Source organism: Pelecanus crispus, chromosome 9, assembly GCF_030463565.1.
Source record: "Pelecanus crispus isolate bPelCri1 chromosome 9, bPelCri1.pri, whole genome shotgun sequence".
Taxonomy (NCBI): Eukaryota; Metazoa; Chordata; class Aves; order Pelecaniformes; family Pelecanidae; genus Pelecanus; species Pelecanus crispus.
Genome location: NC_134651.1, coordinates 6,229,933 through 6,252,216, shown reverse-complemented (window position 1 = coordinate 6,252,216; position 22,284 = coordinate 6,229,933). Strand labels below are relative to the sequence as shown.

Here is a 22,284-nt window from a genome sequence, read left to right as displayed (position 1 = left end):
GTGATGCTCTGTGAGCTCCATCTGGTATTGATTTCAAACAGAACAGGCCTAAATGAGCAATCTCTCCCTCTCTCCTATAAAATAGATGTACTTAAAAATCAGAAAAATCTGCTATATGATACAGAGCAGGTGAAAGTAAATGCTCCCCCTGCGCAGCTGCTACAAAGGTACTTTGCTATTAGAAAATTACTTATCTTCACAGATACAAACATCCCCACCAGCGCTGTAACATTTCTACAGACAAAGAAATATGCGAGTTTGTCAAAGAGTAATTTTTAATTATTTCTTAATTGCTAGAGGAAGATCTGCCTTTGCTTAACAACCAGAACACCGCAAGTGAGCTGAAGTTGTACCCATACCAGAGCAGAGCATATCTGGGTGTAGCATCTCCGCTAAATACTGATCTGCATTAAATACTCATTTGTGTTTTACCAGTAATTAATTCCCAAAAAAGTTAGGAATAATCGTATTTCCTTGCAAAGAAAAATAATCAGAAAATTATATTGGGCATACAAAACACAGGGGAAGGAATATCAGTAAGACCACTATAAAATTTTATTGCAGGAAGGACATTTTAATAGACTAGTTATTTAAAGAACTTCCCACTAAATAGATGTATGTATATACTTGTTCCCATAAGGTCACCCTAGACTCTGCAAGTTAAAAGTCAAAATCAGTAAGAAGGACTTTGAAATGCCCAATATCGAAGTGGCCTGATAAATAAATAAACGTGGCCAAGTACCTTTGTGATTTTCTCTTTGGACTCGAAGTGTTTTGTCAGGATACCGTAAGTCCACTCACAATTTTACTATTACTGGCATCCTGTAATCACTTCCTCTCATTATCTCATTCCAAAATAATTCTGAAGTGGTTGGGGAATATTTGTAGAAAATGCTAGATTACAGGAATGGGTCACAATGTCCTTTCCTTAACCCCTGAACAGCTCCAAGACAACCTTTCTTCACACTGCTTCTTCAGAAGACAAAAGCTCTTCACTGCAGATCAAGTGAAAGAGGTTAAGGCTAATTCAATGTCTACAGCTGCATGAGCATGGAACTCTATTAAGTGCAAATTTTTGAGAGTTAATTTTCAGATCCAGACATGTGTCCCCAGGTGGGTAGCACTGGAATATCGCACACATCCACTGCCCAGGAAGCAGATGGCAGCGTTGCTGAAGTATTTGCCATTTCAACTTTATTTTCTCAGCAGGGCCCTTAAGATGTTACTTCACCTTTAGGAGGAAACATACTTGAACCATAACTGAAATCCACTGCATTAATTTCTTCAAAACCTGGCAGCCGCTCAGCTGCCCGCTGTGAACCACCGCTGGACACGCTGCCGGGGCAGGCGTTCTGCCGCGTTCAGGGTATGGCAGCGCTCTCCCCCGTGCCGCTTTGCGAAGGGCTCCCGGCAGATACGTACGGGGCAGGCCAGCCACCCCTGGTTTAGCTCCCATCGGAACAGGCAGAGTACAGAGGCGGTTTTTGTAACTCTGCACTTGGGAGGTAAAAAGCGAGAGTTACCATGCAAGCTGTAGTACTGGCTCCTCAGGTCAGACGTGCTGCAAGTTACAGCGCCAACGAGCTGAAGATCCTTGCACAGAAAGGAAGGCAGCTCGGTTCTCAACGCGCGACACGAAGATGGGACATGCAAGCAGAAAGGAATCCAGCCTCTGCATGAGCAGTGTCTTACACCAGCTGCTGGAATGAGGGAAAAGGCAGCCGGTGGTCAGGGTGCTTCATCATCGCACAACGTGCATCCGAGTCAGGTACTGAAGACAGCGACAGGACTTCGTTAGCACACGCAAGTGTCCAGGAGTCAAGCCGTTTAGGCAATGGGTCCTTTAATTTTTCACTATATTAATAAGCGATCCAATTTATCTGTTTCCTTTTTGAGTAAATATTCAGGAGATTTGAGAAGCAAACACACCGTACCCATGAATTGTTTATCAACGCACCCATTATGATGTATGTACGTACGATGCACAATCTGAAAAAAAATCAGGATCTTCGTCCAAAATGCTGACACCGGAAGGAAGGGGAAGCAATTTAGGATAGGAAAAAAGTTCTCTAAGGCAGTTATTAAAACATCAAGCTTACCCTTATCTTCTCTGAGCGGGTTCGGGAGATGATCAAATCTCTCGTTACTGTTCAAGTTACCCAGAGGAACGATGCCGAGTCTTAACTTCTCCAGTGCTCAGTTACCCAAAACAGACCGTACATCCCCCGAGCGTCCAGCAGAAAGGGATGCGCAAGAGAAACCGCACAGACCACTCCAAGATATTTATAAACAAACTATTAACCATCGTTTCATCTTAGCTTTGAGTTACCTATATTTCTGAACAGATGAATACTCTCCTGCCTCTTCAGTTTAAAAAGTATTCCAGTTCCAGAATATAGAAAGTTTTAACATTAAGGCATACATACAGCTATATTGTTTGCTTTCATTTAATAAAGATCAATTTACTCAAATACATGGAATGTTGGCACAAAACTAAAGCTCTTGTGGAACAGCTACCAACCATACACAAAGATTCCGTGAGGTCCTCTTGACTTGCATTTCTCTGACAGATACACCACAAAATGGCTTTAATAATACAACCTGAATGCTGGATCAAATCTCTAAATAATAAGTAGCAGTTAAAGTAAATGGTTCGCTTTATTTGTAAATTATGTACAGAATATAGTTGGTTGGTTTTTTTTTTTTTTAATTATGATGGAGCAGGAGAAAGAAAACAGCCATAATTTCCAAACCGTGCTGCTTCCTTCACCTGCTGGAGATGACATCTTTCTCTGAACCAGATGTACAAAACCAGTTTGGATTTCCTCAGTTGCTGGCACACAGTCTGGAGAAACAGAGAACACTGCACCAAATTCAGCACTACCAGCTTTTTACATTTTCAGCAAAATACTTCTGCTAAAACTAGCTTTCTTAGGAAAATTTTCATAATCTTTTGAAAATAAAATCAAGAGAAGTATCAAGAAAGCTCTGGGCTAAGAAGGGCCTTACCTAACTAGCTATCAAATGAGTATAACTAGGAATAATCTGAGATTTGGTCATTCAACTTTTACCTGTTTTACAAAAGCAAGTTTGAGAAGCTAAACTAATCGGCCAGTTATGCAAGTACCAGAAAACTGTATTTTTCAGTATGTTTGAGGACGATCTGGGCAACCTATCAATCAATAGAAAACTTGTCAGATTGATAAAACTTCTGTCAATGGATATTAATGATTAACATGGTACCAAGTAGTCGAGTTAATGGTTAAAAAAAATGAAGGAACTAGATATAAAACTGTTTGGTAACATGGATATTTCAGCAAACAAAGCTGCTACTGTATGGTCTATGTTTTGGTGATCAGCCAACAAAGAAAATCCAACCATTTGCACATACTTAGTCCCAAAACCACAGTGAGTTATGATTTTTCATGTGAAGGCCTACTTTCGCTATCTTCCTCCTCTTCCTCTTCACAATCCCCTTCATCTGTTTGCTGTTCCAGTTCCTCTTTTGTGATCATTTCAAAGTCGTTTCCGTTTCCACTACTGTGCTGGGACCTGTCGTCTTCACGCCTGTCACTGTCAGTGTCTGAATGTCGCTCTCCTCCCGAGCCGTCTGTTCCCGAGTTCCTCATTGCTTCTGTTTTCCCATCGTCTTCTTCCTTCTTCTCACTATCCGATTTCTCCTCACTGTCGTATTTTTGCTGCTTTTTGGATTCCGATTTTTCCTCTTTCTTTAAGTCTGCTTTTGGTCCTTTGTATTCATGTGTGTACAGGGGCCTGAAGGAGTCAATGAATCCCACGTCTGCTGTAAGATTTGGCAGGAACCAGAAGTGATGCCTTCCTCCAGTAATGAGCCAGATGATAAGGAAAAGGATGCAGCGAGCTGTATAAAACAATGGAAATTTCAGGGTTTTTTTTTTATTGTAAACATCCACGCTGTACAACTACGATGTAAGAGACAGCCGCTACTAACACCCACCCAAAGCTGGGACGGGGTGACCTTGGGGGAAGGTCTCTCACTCTGCAGTAGCATTGTGGAATAGTTTGTTCTCATGTCTCCCCCACCCCATTAACCTTGTCTCTTATCCATGATTTAGCTCTTTATCCCCTCTGCTAAAGAAATACAAGTAGGAGAAAGCTTCAAAATCCTGGTTACACCATTCTCACTACTGAATCTGTTCTTATATACAGTTCTTAGCTTTGTTTTGCCTTTTTTTTTTTTTTTTAAAAACGGAGGCCATAAACAAATCTCCACTCTACAGCCAAGACAAACAGGTGACACGAGGTGCACTCGCTTTCTTTCCATTGCACAGCTCTGACACCCAGTGGCCAAGAGGGAAACAGTGACACGGACTCAGTCCGGATACTGCTAACGATGACGTACCGGGAAGCGAGGCAGTCACGCCTCGGACCACGTTTAAGAAGCAGGCTCTGCCTGCACCCTTTTAGACTTCACCTGCTGATAAAGCGAAGACGACCGACACTTACCAACGGCAAGAAGAAGGATACTGGCGACAAAACAGCCTGCGCCTACACTGAGGTAATAAACACCGACACGCATTTCTGCTGGCCAGAGCGGGAACAGAGTTGCAGCTATGACAGCGATCACTAAATAGGAAAGTAAGAAGAAAAGCATGAGAAGCACCATTAGTTTTTCCTGGTACGTCTATAAAGGTTCTGGGCTTACCATTTATTCAAAGTACTGGCTTAGCACGGTATGAGTTACTGACAGTACTTCAGGCCTTGGCCAAAACCGTGTCTAGTCCCGCTGCTGCCATTCTCATACTGGGTAGAGACACACCAAGGACCAATTCAGCAACTCTAAGTTGCTGTGCTTAGTCACCAGAGCGAAGAGAGCACCTCTGAGGAGAGGGCACGAGCAAACGGGGGAGCGGGGAGCTGCCTGTGGCCCCTGCAGCAGGACGCAGGCGCGGGGAGCTGGGTGGAGATCAGGGCGGCCCCGAGGACCGGTCACAGGCCTGAATACGGCCCCAGGGGATGACCTGGATTCTCAGGAAAGGTGGCTCTCTCGGGGTGAGCAAGCTGGAAGGTACAGGCCAGGGGTGCTAGACCAGCAGTACAATGATCTGTTAGCTCAGTTAACCGATGTCAGTTAACATCAATACTAATTTAGGTAAAAAAACAGAACAAACCAATTGGGCTTATCCTACACAACTACAAGTCTAGGGTCAGAAAGGTATCATTCCTAGTTTAAAAGAATTCCTTTAACATCTTTCACGTTTTTATGTAATCCACCACATCTGCCTATTGGGCAACTTACTCATTAGCTTAAAGCAATGGAAATAAACAGCTTGCAAACTTGTGCAAGTTCAGACATCTGGCCTCAAGCTGCATCAGGGGAAGTTTAGATTGGATATTAGGAAAAAATTTCTTCACGGAAAGGGTAGTCAAGCACTGGAACAGGATGCCCAGAGAGGTGGTGGAGTCACCATCCCTGGAAGCGTTCAAAAACCAGGTAGATGTGGCACTTCGGGACATGGTTTAGTCTAGTCTACCCTTGATTGGCTTAGAGTAGACTTGGTAGTGTAGGTTAATGGTTGGACTGGATGATCTTAAAGGTCTTTTCCAACCTAAACGATTCTATGATTCTATGGCTGGACTGATGATCTTAGAGGTCCTTTCCAACCTTAATGATTCCTAGTTTTTACCTTCATTAAAAATAATCCAGCCACCAAGCCAGGAAACATGAAATTACTACTCTACCCTTAACTGGTTTAGTGGTAGACTTGGCAGTGTTAGGTTAATGGTTGGACTGGATGATCTTCAAGGTCTTTTCCAACCTAAACGATTCTATGATTCTATGATCTGCTAAAGCATATTTCAGGTTGGGGGGGGTGTGTGTGTTTGCTTGTTTTAAATGTGTGTAGCCCCTCAATCCCAAGATCAAAATTCATGTAATAGGACTGGTATCAAATCACACTGAAAACGAACAGCAAAAAGCTTTGGCCAGAAAAGACAAACCTCCCGAGGGCAGACGGGCCTGCTGATACTATGCCCACGTTTAGGGTGTGCTCACTAACGCTACTCTTACTTACCAAGCACAAGTCCCATGGCAAACGTTTTAAAGTGAACAGGGTCATAGATCCACACATACACCTACAACAGAAATAATCTGGTTTACACTTGGAAAACAAGCTCTCTGGTAAATGATTTCATTTATTCCCTCACCCAAACGCTCGCTGCCACGCTGTAACGCCTGGTGCTGAGCGCACGGCCCTGCGGCAGTGCCGCGCCAGGGCAAGGGCTCGTGTAGCGCAGGCAGGGCTGGGCTCGGAACAGGACTCGGAAGGGCTTCCTGCCAGGGAAGAGGCGCAAAAGGAGACAGAGGGCCAAGGGGCTGCGCGCCTGCGTGCCCACACCGACTGCCTCGGCTACCTGCCGATTAGAACCCCGGCCTCGGGGCAGGAGCCCAGGGATGCGCTGCCAAGCTGGGCAGGGCACCGGCTGTGCCAGAGGCTTCCAGCTGGGAGGGGGAAGAAGGAAGTGAAGGAGTTTCCATACTGTGTAAGGAAAACAGCGGAAACCTCAGCCTGGATCTCTCAAAGAATTACTTCATAAAAGAAGTTGTACCCAGAGTAACTTAACAGGTGACGTAAAATCTCAGGAAAAGCAATCAGACAGTAAAACTGATGGGGAAATGGAAGATTCAGAAATACCAACCAAATCAAGGTTTGTTTTTATCTTTCATTATTCATTGATGTTGTTCAGCATGAAGCCAAAAAACTTTTGTAAAGAAAAAAATTTCTCAGCTCCACCAACTGGAAACAAAAAAATACTTCCAGCTTTGAAGAGATGCCCTCAAGAGGAAAAACCAGACCGAACATACGGAACAAAGCAACCAGCTGAAATGTTCAGTTCAGCTGAAGTCCCATTTGATGGCCTCAGGTAAGTATAATTGTACCCTCTGTTCCTTTTTATCTAAAAGGTCTACAGTTGCAACACTCTACCAAACGTTTGTGCGAGAACTGTGGATCCATTTGAATCGGATTTGCTCAGCCTTATGAAAAAAGCTTCTTGGTAAAGTGCAGAATTTTCTCAACTAGTAAAATGAGAACACTTTTTTCTTACCAAACTAAACAGTATGAATCTTAACTATTGTTAACTCTGAAAAGAAGTTGCTGATTACTAGAAACCAGCAACCCTTGTAGCAGATAAGCTCATACAAACTAGCAGGAGGACACCTTAGAGGCAGTAGTACGGTTTTTCAGTGTGATGCAACAAGTCTTTAATATTCTACTTCTCACAGGGTGTGAACGTTGACTGTATGCGGGCATAGCTCTGCTACCAGTCAACTGTTCTGTGAGCCCAAACAAACTGAAGATCCTGACTGGTGACTGGGCAGTAAGATAGTGTGTAATATTCAGTGTTTTTAAGTGCAAAATAACAAAGAAAAGGAAAACACACAGCTCTAATGTAAATACACAAGGACTGGCTCTAAATTAGCTACTAAAGAAAGATGTTAGGAGTTGCAGTGCTTAAAAAAAAGTCAGCTCATTAATAAACAAAAAAGTAAATGATGTTAAGACAAAAAGTACTGTTATACTGCAAATACAGTACTGCACCCTCATTTGGAATGCTGCACCCCAGTCCGGTTACTCCATGTAAAAGACAGTAGGGAGGGTCAGAGGTAGGTGGGATTCTGTGTGAGGTGGGATGAAACAGAGCAAGGCAGGTTGTAAAAGAACTGACTGAGAAGAGTAAAGATACATAAAGGAAGTACATTTTCCACACAAGCCATTTATTTACAGTGTTTGCCGCCATGTATATTTTATAACCAAAGGTATAGAAGAATCTCAGGGGAAGTTCCAGTACAGCAGCACACAGCATCAACAGGGAGCACAGTATAATTTTGCTGAAGACTTACCGCTTATCCCAAATCTTAAAAGCACAAATACGACTCTGCACATTACAGAGCTGTTAAAGAATTAAATTCTTTGTCTTCCAGGAAAGCAAGTACAGAGAAGTATTTAAGACCACAGTTTCAGTGGTAAAGCCAGGATGAGCGTTCAGCAATGCCTCAGATCACAAAGGCAGGCAGCCTCTGGATGGCAGGTATTTTTTATTTCCCCTCCTGTGATTGACCAGCATGTTCTAAAAGGCTTGCGTTTTGTTTGGAAGTATTTCAGCACAGCAACGGCCAGAGGACAGTTTGGGCTGGAAGGGACCTCAGGAGGCCTCTAGCCCACCCTCCTGTTCAGAGGGGGGTCAGCGGTGAGGCCAGCCCAAGCTACCAGGGGCTTTACCCAGTCTGGTCTTGGAAGCCCCTGCCTCTGGGCAGCCTGCTCCAACACCCCGGCACACCCCCACGACCAATGTTTCACCCCGTAGCCACTAACGCATAAAATACAATTAAGTTTTCTTCTAGATTTTTTAAGTTACTTTCTTACATCTATCTCCGTCTCACCTCCTTGCAAATATCTAAAAATCTGATGCTTCAAGATCAGCCATCACATTGCCATTAATTTTTCTTTCAACATGTCAAGAAAGAGTTTGCAGAAATCCAGTAAATTAACCTATTATCTGACAATACTACATTGACACTAAAAGTTAGAAAGTACCCATAAATCTTACCTCATTTCCATCCAAGAAAACTTGGTCTTCATGTGGCTCAAGTTTAAATTTCCTCTTAGTTTCCTTTTTCTTGGGTGTTCCTGGGGTCTCATCCTGAGGACAAACACAAATCATATATATTAAAAAAATTTTGAAAAAATTAAGAGGGTTTTAATTTCTAGTATTTTAATATGTGGAGTCTGATAACTTTTCACAAACTTAAGATCACGTTCACACTTTTTTTTTTTTAACGTAAAGATGCTTTATTTCCTCCTGTTCTCATTTATTACCAACTGGCTACCTCAAAAATAAAGGAAAATTTTAAGGAAAGAGAAATTCTGTTTTTAGTTAGCATCTAAGGACTAGACTATGACTTCAGGATTACATTATGTCTTCAAATGCATGGCAAAGCTCCGCCAATATTAACAGAAAGTCTGCACAAAGATCAAGAACAGGCTACAACACTTCATAATCACTAACTTTATTAGAATTATTTGGTACCTTGGTGCCGTATTTACCATATGGGCATCCTTTCAGAATCAGTTTCCGCCTGTTTATTCTCTGTCCTCCTCAATCTCTTTTTGGATCTTGTGCTTCCTCTTTCCTGTCTCCCGTTTCCTTTTCTTTGCTTATTTCTTTGTTTAAAATTAACTTTCTAATTTTTGTCCTGTGTTGTTGTTCAAGTTACTACCAACTGGCTTATATAATCCACTAAAATATCCATTCAGTAAATAATGATTAGTTTAAAAATTAACATTACATCTAATAATGTCACTCTGCAGGTGCCAGGGAATTGGAGGAGTTCATAACTTTCATCAGCATTTTAAAGTACCTCAAGAGTTAGGTAATCTTATACTGACTTCTATGTTTAGACTGCCAGCAAGATTGTTTTTGTTTATAATTCTTTTATTAGCCACACAGCTTTCTGCTGAGATCTAGACCTTTGTACACAGACTATACCTCTCACTAAATGTGCCGTTATTTCACTTAGGAGTGTCTGAATGGGAATAACTTTTGAGCACCGTCCTACTAACTCTCACTGAACACGTACCACTGTATACAGAAGAAAAAACACATCCCCTCCATCAAGTTTCTCCTGCAGATTCATAACATTTTAATTTAGGAATTCTGTTCTGCTAATAAAAGAAATCAGGAATGAAAATGTGAAAAAGCACATGAAAACTTGCACAGTAATAATAGTTTGAACTTTAAAGAAAGTAAATCAGAAGTCCGTGAAAACTAGGCACTATGCAGATCAGCAATGCAGCTGTCATACACAAAAGCGGCCCACTATTACAGAGCTATTTACAAGCACCAAGTATCAAATATTACATTCCAAACATTCTTATTACCAAACATTGCAAAATTGTTTGTTTTACATGTGCAGCTGCACCATTTTGAGATGTCAGCTCCCATGCATGTGGATCACTCTGTGCTAACACACACTTGTACAAAGCATCACTGCCCACTGCAGCTGAAGAGCAGTTTTTGATTAACTCAGTCCACATCAGAAGATGATGAGGTACACAAAGGCCCAGCTGAAGCCTCTTTTTTGATCTAGATCAAAATCAGAACAACTCCAAAGTTTAAAAAAAACCAAAAAAAAGCAACCAACCATATTTTCAGGCCAATGTAATCTTAACAATCACTTAATGTATTGTTACAGGTCTGTCTCTTCTCTTACAGATAGCACTTACCTTCTTACACTCCTCTTTTTCACCATCCTTTTTCTTTTCCTTTTCTTTCTCCTTTTTAGTTTTTTCATCTTTGCCACTTTCCTTCTTGCTCTTTTTCTCCTCTTCTTTCCCGCTCTCAGCCTTTCCTTTTTCCTTTTCTTTCTTTGTATCCTTGTCAGGTTTCATTTTCATCACTTTTAATGCTCGATGAAAGAACTGTTTTTTCAGGAGTCTTAAAATGAAAAAAGTTAAATGATACATTCAAGTGTGGCTGCGATAACTTTTACACTCAATTATGTTATTAGATACCATTCTAGATTCTCTAATATAATCATGAATAGAATGACTGAAAGACAGGTCACCATCATCTGCTCTATTTGCAAACAAACACACCAGACCCAATTATCCTGTGTCCCACCTCTTGCCTTGCTTTTTTGTTCATCTGTTCAAAACTGGGTAAAACTCATACTTTTCTGTGGCAGTGTTTTGCTTAGCTATAAATGAATACACAAGACGTAGGATGGAGGAAGCCACCAGGTCAATTTAATTATCTTTCCCATTAATGCAACTCCTACCAATATTTATTTTCAAGTGGACATATGGTTTATCAAGTTCCTTGGTAAGAGGTACGCGATGAATAAAACCACCCCATTGGAACTATGGTACATCTGCAAGCATTCCATTCGTGCCAGCTACAAACATACCTTACAGCAAGCATATCTATGGCCAGCGCGGCACCAGGAAGTGATATTTGGTAGTCTTAAGGTTGTCACCAACAAGTAATGTCTTTGAAAGGATCACAGCTGAGCTCAGAATAGGAAGAGCAGTACAGAATACTGCTCTTCAGACTGAGAGGAAGCAGCAGGGTGTGAAATCCGAGCGCTCATTCACACCAAAAGTCCTGGTCCTACGCTGCAAATCGATTTAATTTGTCCTTGGTTTCTTTCATCTCTTGCTGCAGACCAAATCCATATGCTGGACTGCTTGTTGAATTAGGAAAACTCGCTAAAGAGAGAGAAGTCATTCTACCAATTAAACTTACATGCATGCTGACTATCAAGCAAAGTTGTTTCAGGTATATAAAAAAGCCTTCCTTCAGACAATTGCTGGCATGGCTCTTTCTAGCAACAGAAAATCACTTGCTTGGAAGAAACTACTTTTCTTCGCAGCTGGTGGTTTAGGGGGCTCGGGTATTGAGCAGCCCACAGGACAGGTCTGGCCTGCAGGACACCTCTTTCACTTGCAGGAGCTACCTCTGCCTCTGATGGAATATAAAAAGACAGGACTGTGCAAGACCTACTGCTCAGAGCATGGAGCCACGGTGTCAGTGTGGCCAACAGCCAGGTCCTGAAGCAGGACAGACCCTGACATGACTACTGAAGTCCAGACTGCTTGCTGATTCCCAACTTGTTAACCCTCTACACATCTGCTGAACAAAGCGTTAGCGATTATCTTATTTGTGACAAATCCCCTCAAAAGAAAACTTACTGAACTTGGATCAGCATGTAAGTGTACCGGGGGAGCAGCGTTATGAATTCAGTTAGTAACTCGTTTTAAATATGCAACTCATCGATGCAATTGATACGGGATGAAGGAGCAGGATGCAGTATTTGGTTTTTGTTTGATAGGGCAGGTAAAACAAGCAATAGCCACACCAAGAGAGTTAAGGTACTCGGTTTTAATATGAATAAAAGCCTAAGCAGCCTCTTACACTGAAGGGATTATTTTTGTATTAAAATACTCCCCTCTCCCTTCCAGAAGGCAAAGGAAGTAGACAGTGCTATTGTTTAAAACTCTGAAAATGGCTTCAGTGACCAGAGGTGGCCTTAGCAATATAGAAGCGAGCAAAAGAAACCAAACTGCAGACACGGTATGGTGCCAAATGGATCATCAGGGCACCAAATGATACTGGTGATAAAAATCATTGCCAGAGAACAGGGGGTTGAGCTGATTTTCTTTGCATGCTACGCAGGCATTCTTTACACTGCTGGAGCTGAAGGACTTTGCCAACTGTTGTCTCATCCAATGCTTTAGTAACTGAAGACCAAACACACAGACTCCTACCTCAGTCCAAAGACTCTGGAAGGGAAAGTTTATTTTTCTGCTTGCATTACAATAATGCTTTTTTCTAAACTTTCCTGAAGAAATCAGCAAAAGGATTAAAGTTCAAACACAGAATCAGCCCTGCCTCAGCCCTGGAACTGGGGGGGAAGAATCTCACCTTGCTGGATGGCTATCTTAAAGAGGCCAGAAAAAAAAAGAATAAATATTAGCCATATTCCTCATTTCTAAGTAGCTTTCACAGAGATCTGTAAGGGTAGACAGTCCTCTTAACCCTATGTGTCTGCCCCAGATGAAGTACAGTCAGAATACGCCATTCATCTAAACAAAGCACTTAAGAGTACACTAAGCAGCAGGGACATACTGTTTGAGAGGCATAAATTGAAGTCCAGCTTCTGCCACGATGGCAGACTAGGTCCACAGGAAGGAGAGATTTGAGAGCTCTGACCCTACTAACTTAAAATAACTATAAAATTTAGGAAAATCGTTTTGTTCATCTCGCTGCCCCAAGCACCATAATGAAAGCATGAGAGTTTTGAGAACAAAGATGATAAGACTACAATGTTTCTACCCTCAAACATAGTAATAAAAATACAATCATTTTTACATACAACCACAAATGTTTCAGAATGCACGAAGCCTAAGTGAAACTGGTTCCTAAATAACTAAGGCATCTGACAACTATACTCATTAATAAAATTGGTGAATTAGGCTAGGTTATACCTGTTGCAGTAATCAACTACAGACTCTCGCGTTGTAAATAAAGCCTCTTCTCCTTTCTTTGCCTTAGCCCATTTAGAATCCAGGAGGCAATCCACAGCTTTTGAGGCTAGAGGGAAAAATGGAATTAAAAATTAGTGACGTTTATTTTAATGTTTAGTCTACATTCCTTGAACCACACCAACCAGTCAGGCAGTTCTGGTGATGTTCCACATCCTCTCAATCTTTAAAGTAAGGCTAGCCACTATTCTGAAATACAGCACTCTTGACAACTACATACCTTTAAATCACAGAGCAAAAAGTTTATTGTGTTTACTTCAGGCTGATAAGATTAATTTTATGGCCATCTAATGCCTAGGTAAGTTTTCAAAACCAAACTGTAAGATCAGTATTTATTACATAAAGCACTAACAATAAAACCAAAACAGCCTTCCCCACCCCCCAAGTACAATGTTAGAAGAAGAAAGTTTCATTCTTTGGTTAAAAGTAACCCTACCAATAAAATAATCAACTCGGTGGCCCATCATGTTGGTGGATTTTGTTGGACAGTTGAAACGTAAGTATTTAGCAACGGCCTTCTCCTCTTTGAATGGCTCACCAACCTCCTACAACAGTAAAAATGCAAAATGAATACAGTTTTAAACACATGGGAAAGACACTCATTTGGGCTCGAAAATCAGCTTTTGCAAAGTCCTCCTTATTTTATGGCAATATACAAATAACAAATAAAATGTAAAAGATGTGAAAATAGGTCAAGTCGTTTTTCCCCAAGAACTTTCTCTCTACATAAACAAAAAAAAGCATTCCTTTATGAACTCCTTTAACAGCTCTGTAAAAAGAACAAACCAGAGGAAGAACTAAGAGGAAAGCAACTGGGCACGTGGAAAGCTGCTTGAGGCATACAAGCTTGGGCAAAAACAGTTGTGAAGCTGAGAGCAAAGAAAAACAACCAAGTGAGGAATGAGCATGTATGAAATGACAGCAATGCAGGCACACTGACAGCATACAAAGCAGCTTGAATTTCATGTGAAAGAGGAGAAAACCATGTTGAAAAGAAGCTGAAAGATTTGGCTAGAAAACTTCAGTACCACTGCATGACTACAAAAGGACTTAAACTTCAGAGTACCATTGAGGAGATTCTTCCAGTCTAGAGACTAGGAAGATCAGTATGAAGCACAGCAGGATGACGTCCACAAACGTCAAAACGGACGGTTTAGGAAAAGGGAGCCCTTAGTCTGCACGCATTCATAAATTCTGTACATTTACCAACTTGCAGAGGTAGCAGTGTTCAAAGATTTGTAAGACAGAAGGATGGAGATGGGCATTTTCGATTATGTAAAATTAAGACCCAATATTTGTAAGCAGGAAAGGAAGACCATTCTAATGTTCCTGCTTCACAAAAACGTATCTGAAACAAACATTTGGCATATTACACTGACTCAGGCAAACTTTCTCGAAAATTATTTTCTGCAAGAATGCTTTTAATCAGTAAGGCTTAATTCTCCAGATCCCCCTGCTACTCGCAGATCAGTAACAGAGAAACGCTAGGACATCTTTTCAGGCTGCCAGTACCTCTTCTGTACCTATTCTTCTCATGCTGGCCAAAGAAACAGATTACAGAAACCACAAACCAGATTGACAGTTTACAGGAATATACAGAATTCAAAGATTCTATTTAAAGACATAATGTTTTAAAAGGTCAATAAACATCTACAACCTCCATTACTGCTTTTAAGATGTATAATCATAATACCACAAGAAGCACGTTAAGTGGAAATGCAAGGTCAAATAGATGTTGTTACACCAGAATAGAAACTTCAGATGGTGAGAGCTGTTAATTTTCAACAGTTTGCACAGCTAACTTTCAAAATCAACTGGTTAATGAATTATCCTTCTAGATGGGACGGTTGCTTTTCCTATCTGAGGACAATTTTAAAGAGAATAATATAGACAAAAGATATCCAAATGGCCAACAGCATTCCGCAGTTTGTTAGCTCTGAGATTATTGACATTTTAAAGCCTAAATTCTTTCTACGTTTGCAGAAATATGCTCTCATACTCACCAGTTAGACACAGTTTTAAAAACGTGCCTAAATTAAGCCAGATGATCCTAACAGTCCTCATATAGATTAAATGAACTCTTTCTCCATGTTCAACCCCACCCTCCCCGCCCCCAGTTTTAAAAATCTGTATAACTTATGGAAAACTATTCACTAACTGACAGTGCATATATGCACACAATTTATATACTGTGGTTTGATGTCCCCTTATATGGTACAGTTGTACCAGTAATTGTAAATCACTGATGATACTACCAGTTTGGTACCAAAACAGATTTGGTTTAACAGCAACAAAATGAGTTATAGCACATTTAAGGAAAATGAGTGACTGCGTACCATCGTTACCATATGGGACATGCGCTAAGGCGCCATGGAGAGTGATGACTACATGCAGCAGTTGAGTTTCAAAAGAATGCTTTTCTAGTATTTCCTACCAGCAAATTAAACTTAGAACAACAACTCACAGGGCAAATGTTCTTCTTCACAGCACAGGCCGTAAAACAGTCAGAGAAGCTACAAATATTCACAATGCTAATTCCTCTGCTAGGATTTTTTTTTTCCCTTCCTAAAATATTTATGATTCTGATAGGTCATGTGATACACTATACAGGCAGTGGCTGGCACCAGATTTTTTTTTTTTTTTGATTGCTCCTTACTATCTATTGCTTTGTCCTTTTCTGTGGGATAGTTTCATAACATCCCAAACAAAAAAAGCTTCCCTGTGAGAGAGACTGCCAGAGTTTAACTGAGCTCATTCTGAAAAAGTTCCCCCTGCAATTTAGTCCCCATTTTTCACCCTATTTTCATCCCTTTATTTGCAGAGCCAGGCTGCTGTTAAAATATTAAAACAGATGACTGACAGAAAACAGTATTACATTTCATCATAAAGCAAAATCAACAAAAGCACTGAAAATCTCAGTATCCTAAGCACAACTTTTTAAAGATGCAGTTCAACTGATCTTCATATTCAGTTGTAAAAATAGCCAAACCCCAGGCATTTTAAGCCTCCTTATAAATTTAGAAAAAGATTATACAAATGAATCAAGAGGTAGTTCTCAATAAATTATAAAGCTTTAAAACAGATGACAGAGCCTTAAAAAGCATATGAAAGCTTCCCGATATTTAAAGTTTGCTTTTATAGGAAAGACAGAAAGATGCAAGAAACAGCTCAAGTGATATACTTCTGGAATGTTGTAAAATGTCTTCTCAATTAAAATTCTATGATTAAACTGTTTTCAATTAATAAAAAACAGGCTTGTGTCAAGCTTCCAAATACTTCTGCTCTAGATTTTGTTTTAGACCCTTGTGTCTACTTTGATTTTATATATGGAAAAATGCACATCGTCACCAGACACATGTGAAATTTAGAGATTTATGATCCCCGATAATTTAAAAACTCTGGAAGAACGCCATTAAAGATAAAATCAAACCCAATTTCTTATTTATCTGGACAGAAGAACTCCATCTACAGGAAGACAGAAAAAGCCGTGCTCAGCCTGCCTACTTACTAGAAATGCACTGACATGTTAAAATTTTTAAGAGTAATTCTCAAGCATTCCTATAAAAATTCTGCCCTATATGAATTCATAAAATGACACTGAGATTTTCAAACCCAGGGACCTTCCAGACCCACTGAAGCGAAAGGAAAACCCTAATCAAATGATCTTTTTTACCATTATCTCCCAAACCAAAGTATATAGCACAGAGGATTCTGAACTTCATTCAATACACTGATGTAGTTCCCAGTTAATTCAACCTCCAACTGGGACTGCAGCAGCAAAGAGGCCTGTACACATGGAAAATAAAAACATCTGAACTGAGCTATTCAAAATAGCATGCCCATGAGCTTCCTTCTCCCTCTCATCTCTACCTAAGTATGATTTATTCAGGTTCTCTTACTCCTGGAACCACTCAATGGATGTCAAAAGGCCAGAGCGTATTTGCGATTTGAAATTTCGCTCCCCCCCCCCCCCCCCCCCTTTGCATCACAGTTGTGAGAAGACAGGCATGACCCAAGAAGGATGATTTCCTTCCACAACACGGTAATGTAAACAACATTTCTGGAAAATCAGAAGAGAGTAAATGAGCACTATCACTAACAAGACGAGTTGCTTCATGTGCAGACAAACGCATTACAGGGATTTATGTTCCTCTGTTTTAAAGGGGTCATCAAAATTCTTTGATTTCAATAAAATGAATATCTAGTTTATGTCTTTGCTCCTACATCCGAGAACTTAAGATTTTCAGAAGACTTCTGAAGCCTCATAGTTTATACAGTTTTCAGATAAGGAAAAGAAGAAATTTAAGCACATTTGTCATGAGCAGCCTGGTTTTCAAGCTGAGAGGCTACATCACAAATGACACTGTCAGCCCATGTTCCATTCCTCATAGCTCTCCTCATATTATAAGGACATTACAACAGCGTTAGCATTATATTCTCTGAAGATGGCCTGAGAACATCAAAGCCTGGGCTGAATTGCAAGATTATCTTTTTCCTTTCCCTGTTGACTCTCAGGACCTGAGACCAGAAGATGTTCTGTGGCAGGAGAGTGGGTACTCCTGCTGAACCTTTTATACTTTGCCTAAAGTAAATCGAGGTGCAGTAGGACAGAGAAAAGCACACAAATTAGCATAATTCAACAGATCTCTGGGTGGGAGTGGGTAGGGAGGGAAACAAACACGTTAGGGTCTTAGGACTTACTCTTAGGACTCCATCTATATTTTCTTCAGTGACCAATAAACATAAAGTTGTCCAGCTCTTGCACTGATGACCAGTTCATAGATTGCCTGAGGACTCTTAAAAGAAACTGTGGCAGAGCCATGCAGGAAAACCAGTTCTTCTGGATTACCGTGGCTGTGTGCTAGCCACAAGACATTAACTTTTCTTCACAGAAAAAGATTAACAGGTATTTTTTGTCCTGTGCATATCCTATAAAGTATTTGTTTTCTTCCTTCTTTCTTTTCAGCCATCACTAATTCTTTTGAGCAAAAGCTGTAAACATACAGACTTCTAAAACACATGCCAAAGGAGCAACGTACAGTACTTTGAAGCCAAACCATGCCAGCTTCAGTCCTCTTCCAACCCTAGGCCAGTTGTTTTGACTTTTTCCCTTCCCACCTCCAAAAATGTAACTCAGATTTTCAAAAGACAGCAATGCTTGTTTTACTGACAAGTGGGGCTGCTACTTTTAACTCCTGTTTTCCTACATCCCCCCACCATTTTTGTTTCTTCCTCCTCTTATCACCTGATGCCACTCACTTTCGAAGAAGTTATTTAGCCATTCTTTGTTCTCATCCCACTCAGCTTTACTAAAATTTATGAGACAATAAATACAAACGGACAAGCTGGACTAAAAACTCTGTTGCTGGAAAACCACTGCATTGTGATTTCTGAAGATCCTGTCCATACTCATTCACAAGAAGTGTAGCACGGGAAGCACCAATGCAGCTGTTGGACATTGTCCTTCCAGCGGAGCCCAAATCAAGACACGACAGAACCGTAGGCTACAAGAGTTAATATTGCCTCGTAGATGTCCTTCATCAGGAGAATCTTGACTCCAGTGATTCAAGAGAAATAAAAAAGGAAGGTACGTGTCATTAATGGCATGCACACGGCATTGATGCCACCTCAGCCATCAATTTGCAGTGAGGCATTTGCCCAAGAACTGTGTTCTCTATTTATAAGAGCAGTATTTATATGCATTAACATTTCTAGAGTAGAGGACACAGCACTAAGATGCTATGCAAGTGCTATTAATTGCAATGCAAAGATAACAAAACTTCACATGGGCAGAATAAAACCATGCACAATGGAATCTGGCCAATGTAATTAAAACTTAATGCCTACTTAACAGTCAAATTGCAGACCTGCCAACAGATTGCCACGTGTTACCCAGATGAATGCTTGTCAAAGTAACCAACTCTGAAGATTTTCTGTTTAAGGGAATTATTTCAGGATATGTAGGGAACCGAATTTCCCCCCCACTCCCCCAAAGAGATGAAATAGCTTTGATCAGGTTGCTGGAGTAACAGGCATTCAAAGACATCCTCCATCTTTGGTCTAAAGAAGAGATACTAAACTAGCCATTAGTTAACATATGTTGTTTTTCTTTTAATAAGTCCTTTATATACAGCAAGAATTCTTGATTTCAGAAATTTGAATCAGGTGGGGGCCCAACTGGCTCGAGCAATCTGCATCCTACAGACCAGTCTCTTTTCACTGCTGCATGTCTGAAGTAACCTCCATGTTAATTAGTTAAATTACCATCAGGAATGACACTTTGAAAACTTTACCTCTAAAATGTCGGTATTGATATTTTTTTGAAGTTAAGATTTCTGCAACTTCCACAACTTCCAGCTTGTTGCCAGAGGAAGAGTCTAAGCTATGCAATACAGATTCGGCAAATGTGTCTTGTTATGAAAATGCAGTCTAATAAAACACATCCTTCCTGTTATTACTTCTGATGGAAAACACAGAAAGTAGGCTTGACAGAACTTTGAACTATTTTATCAAGACTTTTTTCATGTCTCATCTCATGTTTAGCTAGCTGACCTAACTGCCATGATTCCAAACTTGATGGTAGACATAAAATCCTATAAAACTTATTCAGAACCCAGTTTCTGTACATACAGTATTTGTAATTGAACGCTATTACATCAGCCTCTTCCGCAGCTAAATAGACCATCTCCTGCTAAGAACCTTATTCTTGTCAAGAAATACAGCCCTACTTAATGACAATGGGATATTCAGATGTCAGACTTGCATACAGCATGATAGTCTCTTTATTAAGGGGCACACATCACCCTAAAATAAGCACACACTTCTAAAGCACTTGAAACACCTACAAATAAACATCCCACTTGCAGCATTATCCTGGAACATGACAATTATACTGTAACTATGCCAATGAAGTTAAAAAAGCTTAAAAAAAACCCCAAAACCAACTACCAAGAAAAATACATGTTGTTTTATTCACTGACCAATTAAGAACACCCTCTGGGCATTTCAACAGTATTCTTTGTTTGCTGTCTTGTCTTCCCATAGTTATTGACATACAGTGGGAAACTACTAAGACACAACAGACATTTATCTGCATAATTATATCACAAATTTAGGCCACAATCTTAAACCTTAAGTGTTAACACCCAGACATCAATTTAATTACTAACAATCCGGGAAATACTTTTACTGCCAAGAGGCTGGAAACTGAGCATGTGCTTAAGTGCTTGCACGACCACAGCCTTGGGTATTATACAAAACACTAAATTACATTTAATTTTGTATTAATGGATGCTTTATTGAGCTGTTGTGAATCCTTGGTAAGGGACAGTCTATGATGATTACGAAACGAGAACAGGTCTGTAATGTTTTATGATAATTCATTGAATGTCTGTGATTGATAAGGCTTGCTTAACAAGATTCTGATTAATTTGTCTTTGCATTCCATCTCCCCTCCCCCAGTACTTTGAATTAAAGTGAAAAAAAGGAACCATTACAAGTACAGACACATCTCCATCTTCTTGGGGGAAGGGAAAGTGGGCTGGGAAGGGAAAGGAAAAAGAAAGGAGAGAAGGCAACCAAGCAGAAGGATGACATATGAAGTGTATGTTGTTGAATGGCTCTATGATTTCTCTCGCGAATATTCTCTCCACTTAACCATTCTTTAGGCTTAGGGTTAATAATACATAACAGTAACAGGCATTATAGTAACTGATGCTGTAACTATGCCCAAAACATGCATTAAAAACTCGGTAAAACTCACTGTTAAAGTTACATATTGAGAAGTCCAGACTTCCAGGTAAGTGAAAATACCTAAGCAGTCTTCATTTTGCCTTTAAGTGATACCATATAACTACCACTACATTTTAACGTCATCTCAAAGCTGATTAGGTCTATTTTTAGATGTGGCTGTTTGTTTACATTTTCTAAAAAACAAATTTCCTTTCCTCACCGCATCACCTTCTGGCTGGGGCACGTTTGTTTTTAAGATGCTTATACCGCCGGTCCCACGCTTTTTGCTTACGAATCACTGGAACAGGCGCGCTGGGCGCCAGCTCCGGACTAAGGCGGCTGCTCGCCTGAGCCTGCCGAGCGTTCGTGCCACACCGAGCTATTGTTCGACACTGGCAGCGGCGGAGACCCTAAGCAGAGCATGGCGATTACAACCAGGTTAACAGCTCGAAATCTCACTCTCCGGTCACCGAGAAAGACGATGCGCTTTGAGGGCGCAGACCCCGGCAGAGCAGAGCCGCCGGGCCCTCGGGCAGCGCCTGGGCCGGGGCCCCGCCGGCCGCCCCTCAGCCCTCCGCCGCGGCGGGGCCGGGCCGGCAGCGCCCGCAGCACCCCCGACACGCTCCTACCTGCGCTTCGCCGCCGCCGCGGGCTCGGGTTTTTCCTCACTATTTATGAATTTGCTAGAAAATTCTGAGAAAAACCTGTCCCCCCTCGGTGCCAGCCCGCGCTTTTACCGAGCTCCGGTGCGGCGCTGCCCCCGCCTGCGGGGCTCCCGCTGCCCCGGCGGCGGCCGGGACGAGGGCGCTTCCCTCACCGCCGGCTCCCGCCGCCGCCTCCACCTCCTCGCAACGGCACGGCGTCGGGGCGGGGAGGCCGCAGAACCAGGCGGGGAAGCCCCTCTGAGGGGCGGCCGGGCCGCCCGGCGGGACCGGGCCGGTCTGAGGACGGGGGGCTACGGGCTGGGGAAGGGGCGCGGGGCCGGGCAGGGAGAGAGCGGCTGGGCTACCTGGATCCGCTTCCTGTGCCTCCGCCGCTCCGCCATGTTGTCCCCGTCTGCTCCGCCGGTGACGTGGGGCGGGGGGGGGGAGCGGCGGCGGCCTCGCGAGAGGCGGCGGGAAGGGCGCGAGGCCGCGCCCCCTCGGCCCCTCACGGCGCCCGGCGGCGGAGGCCCCGCCCCGCCCCGCCCCGCCCCGCCCCGCCTCAGCCCCTCGCCGCGCCGGGCTCTGAGGCGAAGCCGGCTCGCAGCGTCCCCGCCCCGGCTCTCCGCGCCGGTTCAAAGCCTCGCTGCACGCCCGCCGGCCGAGGAGACCGGACAGCCTGATGCAGGCCCCGCCCGCCCCCACTACAGCGGTCTGGTTAACGAGAAACTCCCCGCAGCCTTTCCCGCTCCCGTGCCCGGGCTTCACCCGGCGGTGCTCAGGCCCCAGCGTCTCAAGTCCAGCTCCCGAGTCGGTGTTGAGGCCTC

At 42.1% G+C, this 22,284-nt stretch overlaps 2 protein-coding genes across 3 annotated transcripts in view; one reads left to right on the top strand and one right to left on the bottom strand.

Moving 5' to 3' along the window:
• EIF5A2 (eukaryotic translation initiation factor 5A2) overlaps positions 1–22,284 on the top strand; it is a 472,944-nt gene that overhangs the window by 236,716 nt on the left and 213,944 nt on the right. The window lies entirely within an intron of this gene.
• Positions 1,990–21,861, bottom strand: SEC62 (SEC62 preprotein translocation factor). 2 transcript variants are annotated; one of them, XM_075716451.1, is made up of 8 exons: positions 21,826–21,861; positions 13,522–13,630; positions 13,029–13,134; positions 10,266–10,476; positions 8,590–8,682; positions 6,054–6,114; positions 4,486–4,605; positions 1,990–3,880 (listed from the first exon to the last, which is right to left on the bottom strand). In XM_075716451.1, exons 1-8 carry the CDS (start codon positions 21,859–21,861, stop codon positions 3,414–3,416), a joined length of 1,203 nt encoding a protein of 400 aa, XP_075572566.1. In that variant the 3' UTR covers positions 1,990–3,413. The 2 variants fall into 2 exon arrangements, with proteins under 2 accessions (XP_075572566.1, XP_075572567.1); XM_075716452.1 differs by lacking the exons at positions 13,029–13,134; positions 13,522–13,630; positions 21,826–21,861 and adding an exon at positions 10,949–11,100.